General features: G+C 32.8%; 2 protein-coding genes and 1 non-coding gene across 5 annotated transcripts; 2 read left to right on the top strand and 1 right to left on the bottom strand.

Annotated features, from left to right (window-relative positions):
- Positions 1-390: 390 nt before the first annotated feature.
- TRNAK-CUU (transfer RNA lysine (anticodon CUU)) lies at positions 391-463 on the top strand. The gene has a single exon. It is a non-coding gene; the product is annotated as a tRNA-Lys (tRNA).
- A 796-nt stretch (positions 464-1,259) lies between these two features.
- LOC108320643 (palmitoyl-monogalactosyldiacylglycerol delta-7 desaturase, chloroplastic) lies at positions 1,260-3,548 on the bottom strand. Its single transcript, XM_017552133.2, has 5 exons — positions 2,701-3,548; positions 2,472-2,612; positions 2,229-2,369; positions 1,987-2,093; positions 1,260-1,725 (listed from the first exon to the last, which is right to left on the bottom strand). The coding sequence occupies exons 1-5, from the start codon at positions 3,238-3,240 to the stop codon at positions 1,512-1,514; spliced, it is 1,143 nt and encodes a 380-aa protein (XP_017407622.1). The 5' UTR covers positions 3,241-3,548; the 3' UTR covers positions 1,260-1,511.
- A 1,042-nt stretch (positions 3,549-4,590) lies between these two features.
- Positions 4,591-7,603, top strand: LOC108320644 (protein POST-ILLUMINATION CHLOROPHYLL FLUORESCENCE INCREASE, chloroplastic). 3 transcript variants are annotated; one of them, XM_017552134.2, is made up of 8 exons: positions 4,591-4,771; positions 5,238-5,364; positions 5,583-5,667; positions 5,752-5,830; positions 6,064-6,177; positions 6,261-6,373; positions 7,120-7,230; positions 7,333-7,603. In XM_017552134.2, exons 1-8 carry the CDS (start codon positions 4,690-4,692, stop codon positions 7,456-7,458), a joined length of 837 nt encoding a protein of 278 aa, XP_017407623.1. In that variant the 5' UTR covers positions 4,591-4,689; the 3' UTR covers positions 7,459-7,603. The 3 variants fall into 3 exon arrangements, with proteins under 3 accessions (XP_017407623.1, XP_017407624.1, XP_052724763.1); XM_017552135.2 differs by having other exon boundaries at positions 4,597-4,771; positions 5,203-5,364; XM_052868803.1 differs by lacking the exon at positions 5,238-5,364 and having other exon boundaries at positions 4,601-4,771.
- Positions 7,604-8,111: the final 508 nt, after the last annotated feature.

The following is an 8,111-nucleotide window of genomic DNA, read 5'->3' as shown; positions in this document are numbered from 1 at the left end:
GTCTTTGGCAACATTAAAACGTGTTTCAAAAATAAATAGTTAGTGGTAAAATTATCTGTTGAAACTAATTATTTTTTCTTACTTCTTTTACAGACCATAATTATATAGCCCATGCATGGTCCGGCCCATTGGGAATTGGATCGGCCCATTGGGCTGTAATAACTTTCATGATGAACAGAATGGGCTTCACCACCGATGATTTTTCTTCAGCTTAGTTTTTAACTAAGCTAATAAAGAGGGGGAATTTAACTAATTTTTATTTATTAACTGGTGTAAAAATGATTTATTGAGAACCTGTGAAAATCGAATATTTACATAATTATTTTTATTTATGTAAAAGTAGTGGAATAGCTATAAAGTTATTATAAAATATTGTTCAGTTTTTACGTAGCCCGTCTAGCTCAGTTGGTAGAGCGCAAGGCTCTTAACCTTGTGGTCGTGGGTTCGAGCCCCACGGTGGGCGTTTTCATTTTTTAACTATGGAAGTTCTTTTTTTGTGTGACACAAAACACGACAACTCAGAAATGAAACGAAAAAAGTCGACAATGAATATTCGACATTTAAGTGGACGGTGAAAGCCCGAAGAAAGAAATCCAAAAACATGGGACGGTTCATCAAAACTATATGCAAAACATGTTAAAGTTATATTAATCAAAAGAGGTGCATTTCCCACGCCATGACTATTGCCACTCTTCAGCACATAATAAAAGTGAAATGAACGTGTGAACGTGTCTGCCACAATGGTCTACTCATCCATTCTAGTGCACAAAGTTTGGTGCCTTAAAATGTAGTGGGACCAATACCATAAAACAACGAAAATTAATTATTTAACACACCTAAAATTTTTACACTCACATAACATTATGCTTTTTTACTTTCTACTATACAAAAAGTTATACTTTTATGATCATTTTATCCTCTTATAGTCTGTATGAAATAAATATAAAGATATGTCATCATATTATTATTCTAAAAACAACTTCTGCATTTGTTTCCAAAAATACTTTGAGATATTGTATTAGATCAATAATAGAGTGACATACTTTTACATTTTATTTGACTGAGACGTTCATTTGACAAACACAGACAGAATAAGAATAAAATGTTCATAAAGAAATACGTTTCATTTGTAATGAAATTATGACTAAAGAGTTTGGCTTTGGAGCCACTCGGTTTGCGTTATTATACACAATGAAGAGTACTGTGTAGCCTTGGTATGAACAGGGAAGGATAAGAAAGAAACTGTTCCAGAGAGATAATGAAAAAGGATAAGAAAGGTGACAAGGACATTATTGAATATTCTTCTCTATTAGTCTATAGTAACAAAGGTAGGTTTATTTGTGCTATACTGTAATTCTACTGCACAAAAAACCCAGCAGTGAATCCAAATTCAAAATTTAGTCCCCAATATAGATGGTCAAAACCAGCATTCATGTCCCTACCAAAACTTCATTTTACTATTATTTCCAGACCCCTTTTAGTTATCCTTGGACAAGGACAGAAATTGTGTTTCATGTGATTATTGTATGATTATTGAATGCCATTCTCTGCTTCTGAGTCTCTGAGGGTAACTTGACTTCAGTGGCCAACCCAATAGCTTGGAGAAATCTCACAACGTACCAAGTCATGTCTAGTTGCCACCATTCTAGTCCATGTCGAGCTGAATACTCAAAAGCATGGTGGTTATTGTGCCAACCTTCACCAAATGCAAGCAACGCCACCCACCTAATAAATTTTACATTTTGAATAAGATCAAACAACTTGTGAAAATATGAAACTCCAAAATATCTATTAATGTGTAGTCTGATGTATATACTTTAGGATGAGGGGGCGTTGGAAGTCTCACATGACTACAAATAAAGTCAATTTATAATATAAAAATAATAGAAACCTTACAAATCGATTTTGTGAGATTAAGTTAGGATTAAGTCAACTTCTTCTTAAGATAATCAAACTATGAAAAGTTTTAAGATAAAGAAAAAATACCAATTATTTCTGGACAGGTCCCTGGTGTTCCAGGCCTGATTCCCCCAAACATGGCAAGCTGAGTTTACAAACCAGGTTATGTGATAAACCCAAACAATCCTCACTCCCTGCGTTTATAAAAGAATGTGTGATTCAAATAATCTACCAAATTGGTGATCCATTTTCTTTGTCTGATATGTGTTATACTTGAAGAACAGACATGCTTTTTAAAGTGAAAGTAAAATGAAAGCAACTTTTGGTACCATTCCCCAAACTAGGAAAGGAAATCCTCCAGCTGCATATAGAAGGGCTCCCAAAGCAAAGGGGTGGACAAGGTAAGTGCTTCGGAGAAATCTATAAAAAGGTTGTTTCTCTAAATCACCAACATTGTTTGGCTCTCCACACTGCATTTACATAAAATATCTTATAATAAATTTACAAATACGATGGTCTTGCAGAAGAAGCATTCGTATGGTACATACATACGTACATACATTCATACATACCCTTTCTACGATGGAATTGGTATCAAAGAGCCAACTCATATGGCTGAACCAGAACCCTTCGGTGGGGCTATGAGGGTCTCTCTCAGTGTCACAAAACTGGTGATGGTATCTATGTGTGCTTACCCAATCAATTGGGTTCCCCTGCATCACCACAACAAAACCAAAAACCAAAGCATGAAGGGAGATACAGAGAAAGAAGAATAGCAAGTTTTGAAGAAACAAAATCCACCTGAAGTGCCAGAACCCCACAATAGGCAAAGGAATATTCAAGCCATTTGGGAAGCTTGAAACTCCTATGAGAAAGGTTCCTGTGGAAAGAAAGAGTGATGCCAAAAAGGCCAGTGACAACATAGAGAGCCACAGCCACCCAAAATGCAGGCCAATTGAAATGGAATGGAGCAAAGAGGCAAAGCACATGCATTGCCAACACAATCCCAGCAGTGCCAACATCCAAAGAGCTCCATTTTCTCCCAAACAAAACACTTCTCTCTCTCTTCACCTCAACTTCAGACAATAAAATCTTTCTGTGTTTCAATGACTCACCCTCCAAACCTTCTCCGAATCCTGCATTGGCTTTGGCTGTCACTGCCAAATTATAGGTAAAGGGATTGCTTTTAAGGGAAATTTTGCTTTGTTTTCGGTTAAAGTTAAAGTTTTTAACGGAGCCAAGGCCAAGAACAGTAGTATTGCCCCGCCGTGGGATTGAGCGGTGAAGGGTGGTGCAGCCATTATAAATGGGGTTTTTAGGTTGAGTGGTGATGAGAGCCATGGGGAATTGAATTGATGAATTGAATGGTTGTGTTGAGTTTTGTGGAAGGTGGTGTTGGTGGGATAATTGGTTTGGGTTTTAAGGTGGTGATGGTGATTGTGACATGCAAGTGCAAGTGACCAAGCAAAGCATTAACAACTTGTGGTGTGGCCGGTGTCAGGAAAATGGATTTTGAAGAGAAATTTTGAAGAGAAATTGAAGTTATTAAAGCAAGTGGAGACAGAGAGAGACAGAAGGATAAGGCGCATACCCTGAAGCTGCTGATTGTGAATCACATTGCTTCAAGGGATTCCTCTATCAAAGTTCTGATCTTTTTCTCCCTCATATAAAAAACACAACTTTGTTTTTTCTTCTATCAGTATTCAAAATTAAGAGATACCCTTTTGCTTCTTCTACTCATCTCATGGAGCTTTGCATTTAGTTCTTCATGTTAATTTGAGAAAAAAAAAGATATTGATCCTTGTTTCACACCATTAGTATGGATGTTGATTAGGTCAAATTCTTTGATGATTTAATTAGACCTAATCTGATTTTATTTAATTAGATTAGATTGAATTTTACCTATGATTTAATCAAAACACTGACTCAATTCAATTGGATAATAAATTGTTATGTAAACAAATTTGTCGAATTTTTTTAATGTATTGAATAATTAACTTTATTTTTTCTATTGAATTTGTCTAAATTCTTACCAACTTAACTCGTGAATACTCCTATAACCCATGGTTAAATTAACAATTTTATAAAATTAAATTTTACTCCATAAACATACAAGATTCTTCATCCGGTTACAAAAAAAAGATTATATATTTTGGCTCGATTTAATTTTTTTTTTACTTTATACTAATAAAAAAATTATTTCATTAACTTACTATATAAAAAATATAAAATTTAAATTTATATATAAAAAAATTGATTGAACCAACTGATTTTTTAGCCTTCTACACAAGAAAAGTTGGATTACAAAAATGGTTTGATCAACAATGAACTAACCTTAATGTTTTTAAAAGAAAATTGCAAATGAATATAACTTGTACATTATAACTATATTACTAAATACTTTTGTTGGTATATATAAAAAAGTAAGTATCTCGTTAAGATAAAATTATCATAAAAAAAATGAATTTTTGAATTTTTAAAAAGAATAAAAAATAAGAAAAAAATAATGTGAAATAAATATAAAAAATATTACGTGTTGTATAAAAAATGTTTGATTTGAGAACATTTTGTTAAAAAGAAAATATCTACAAAATTTGACTAAAATGAAGCTCTATCAATTATCTTCTTATAAAAATCTTTATTTCTCTGTCATGCCGCTTGCCACTAGCCACTTTCTACACGCACACTGGAAAATATCATTTATCTCTTGCTATCTCTTGGCTATTATAAATTTGGACATGTTCTATTCTTAGATTTCACTTCTCTTCTTCAATATTCTGTCATACATAAATGGCTGCAACCAATGCTTCTTTCTTTGCTTCTTCCACGCAGCCATGTTTGCCTGTGTCTCCAACCATTTCAAACACGCTATGTCAGTCTCTTTTATCTCATTTTATGCCATATTTTGTCAACTATAGAGTGTTTTATTTTGTACTAAAGTTTAGATTTTGCTGCAAATGGCCATGTGATTTGAATATGCATATTTTTTTATTATGGGTACTCTTATGTGTTTATATCTTCCTTGATTGCTGCTAAAAGTCCAAACCTTTGTAGGAATCAAAATTAGCAATCATAATCAGAACATTAATAAAGCTAAAACCTGTTGTGTTCTCACAGTAGCCTTAATATCTGCGCTGATCCTTTTCACAATTCCTTCCTTTAATTATTTCTCACTTTAGTGGTAGCTGTTGAGTTGTTAGAACCCTTTTAATTTCATGAGATGATTCATTAGTACTGAATTCTTTGATAAATTTATAGCCAAATCTTTTTGTTCAATTAGTTTTCTAATCCCTTTCTGTACAGTGAAAAGTTGTATGAACTAGTAATTTCTCATGCAGCTAGTTCTTTTCTCAATGTGTCATTACCAAAAAGTTACCCTGTGAAGAAAAATCATATGAAAATTAGCAAAAAGATCTGTGCTGCTGCTGTTGCAACACCAACAACAACTACTGAGGAAATTAAAGAGTATGAATTCCCCCTTTTAATAATACCATTTACTACTTTAAGCTTAACTCAGTCACACGGTTTGTAAAATAAGGTTTGCATTCAATTATATACTTATATGTTTTAAATTAGTTTTATCTTTAATTGGTGTGAACTTTCAACACATAAAAGTTATACAAATAAAAGTTAGTTTTGGATAAACTTATTATAATGGCATTATCTACTGTTAATGTTTACAGGTACAAGCTTCCTTCTTGGGCTCAGTTTGAGATTGGAAGAGCTCCTGTGTATTGGAAAACAATGAATGGCCTCCCTCCTACCTCAGTAAGTGTAACGTTTTGAGTTAACTAATTGAAAAATGCATCATAATCCATTAACTTATAGTAAATATTTTACAAATTTTGGCAGGGAGAAAAGCTAAAGCTTTTGTATAATCCAGCAGCAGCTCAACTAGTCCCTAGTGAAGAATTTGGAATTGCTTTTAATGGTAATGTTTTGCAAGCAAAATATTTGGATTCTTCATGAACAAACATAGAAAGTGTCAAGAACAAGTGACAAACTACACACTGTTATTCTGAGTTAGAAATTTATCATATTTGAAGTTATTTCATAAAAGTTTCATATCGAATAGAGATAAAGTCAATTTATAATATATATCAGTCGATTTTGTAATTAAGTTGTGATTAAGTTAGACTGAATAGTAACATTTCATCCATCCAGGAGGTTTTAATCAGCCAATTATGTGCGGTGGTGAGCCAAGGGCTATGCTTCGAAAAAATAGAGGCAAAGCTGATGCTCCAATATATACCATTCAGATATGCATTCCAAAGCATGGTAATATGATGCTGTTGTTTCTGTGTGTACTTTGCAGACAAAACCATTCAATGTTATCTTGTTTACATCTCTTTTTTGTGCAGCTCTGAACTTGATCTTCTCATTTACTAATGGAGTAGACTGGGATGGTCCATACAGACTGCAATTTGAAGTTCCTAAGGCTTTAAAGAACAAGCCAATTGAGTTTTTTAATAGGGTAATTGACACAACTTTTCTCTCTTAATCAACTTGCTCTAGTGGAATAGGGTAATTTACATAGAGCTATCTAATGGAAGATTCATACATGTTTGATAATCTCAGATTTGATTTAACATTACAAAATCTTATGCAAAAAAGAAGTTGGTGGCAATACTATAGTTATTGACCTCAAAAGAAAACATTGGTGAAGTGGTAAGGGAATGAGTATTATCTATTATTTCTACGGGAAATCATAGGAAAATAATCTCTTCAAGTCACAAGCACACCTACAAATAAGAACAGAAATATAAATAAAAACACACCTCAAGGACTACATGCACATACATTCTTCCTGACAAAATTTGCAAAATGACACAACTATCCAAATCTCTCATATGTCAAAGAAACCTATTGTGGTGATTTTTCTTAAATAAATTCTTCATTTCTATAATAACTTTCTTATGATCTCTTCTTCGTATTAATTAATGTTTCGGATATAGGATAGAGAATCACAGTAGAGTCACCGATCGGCTTAATGAGAAGTCGTCCGGTTTATAAAAACTTAGGATTGGAAACAACTTTCCAATGTTCTTTTGGAAATGTTGATCAGAAGCTCACGGAAGACCAGTCGATCATACTGTACAATTTAGACAAAACTTTGATGAATATCCATTAAAGATCCATCACGACAAAATAACAACATAACATTATGTGAGAATTTAGTACTTTTATTTTCTGAACTGGGTGTGCTGTATTATGTGGCAGGGTTTGGCAGATGAACTGAGTAAAGAAGGAGCATGTGAGCAGGCAATATTTCCAGACACAAACGTAGTTATATCAAGATGTGCTATGATTGGTAATTTGTCAAAAGAAGGGGTGAGAACATTCTTCTATTCTTCAGTGTCTTTACTCTTTAACATGGTTCTTTTTCCTTGAACACTTTCAGTTTCTTAATGATGAATGAAAACATTGATGCAGGGTGATCGTTGCGATCTGAATCTTGTTTTAGGATGCACAGATCCTAGTTCTCACCTGTACAACCCACTAGCTAATGTAGATGATGGAACATGTCCAATTGATTTGGATTCTGAGTCTGAGGATTAGCATTATACTTTTCATGAATATTCATTTGGATCATACTTTGTGTTGGTTTTAAGTACATAGATAGTGTATATTGTATATAAATTCACTCTTGAAATTGAACATTGTCATGTCTGGTTGTGGTCTTGAAAAAACTATGGTTTTGCTACATTATTTCTCTCTTTAATTTGTTACTGTTAAAACATGTTTTCTCTTTCTCTCAGTCTAGCTGAAAGTTTAATTTGTTTAAGTATACATAATATTAACAAACTACAATTTACATACTTGGTAATAAAGATTCATTCAATTTCATAATCATTGTTTCCAGTTTGGATTCGCAATGGTAATTAAAATACTCTCTTACATTTTTGTCGAAGTCTCCTAAGTCGCTTTTGGTCTCTGTTATAAAGTTCTTATAAATCTTTAATGTTTCAACTTCAGTATGGGTGAATACTTGTTAAACACACTTCGATACTAAATCAGTAAAATAATCGATTCATTAACAGAACAAAGTCTTAAATTTATAATAAATACAATTACATACCTCTTTACATTACTTTAATATTTATAAGTTTTAAAATAGATTTTACTTTAATATTTATAAGTTTTAAAATAGATTTTTAATTAGAATTGAACTACCTTGGAACAACGTATAAGTATACTTTACATGCAATTTG

Source organism: Vigna angularis, chromosome 9 (genome assembly GCF_016808095.1).
Source record: "Vigna angularis cultivar LongXiaoDou No.4 chromosome 9, ASM1680809v1, whole genome shotgun sequence".
Classification (NCBI taxonomy): domain Eukaryota; kingdom Viridiplantae; phylum Streptophyta; class Magnoliopsida; order Fabales; family Fabaceae; genus Vigna; species Vigna angularis.
The sequence above is the reverse complement of the archived record's forward strand: the minus strand, read 5'-3'. Positions and strand labels throughout refer to the sequence as shown.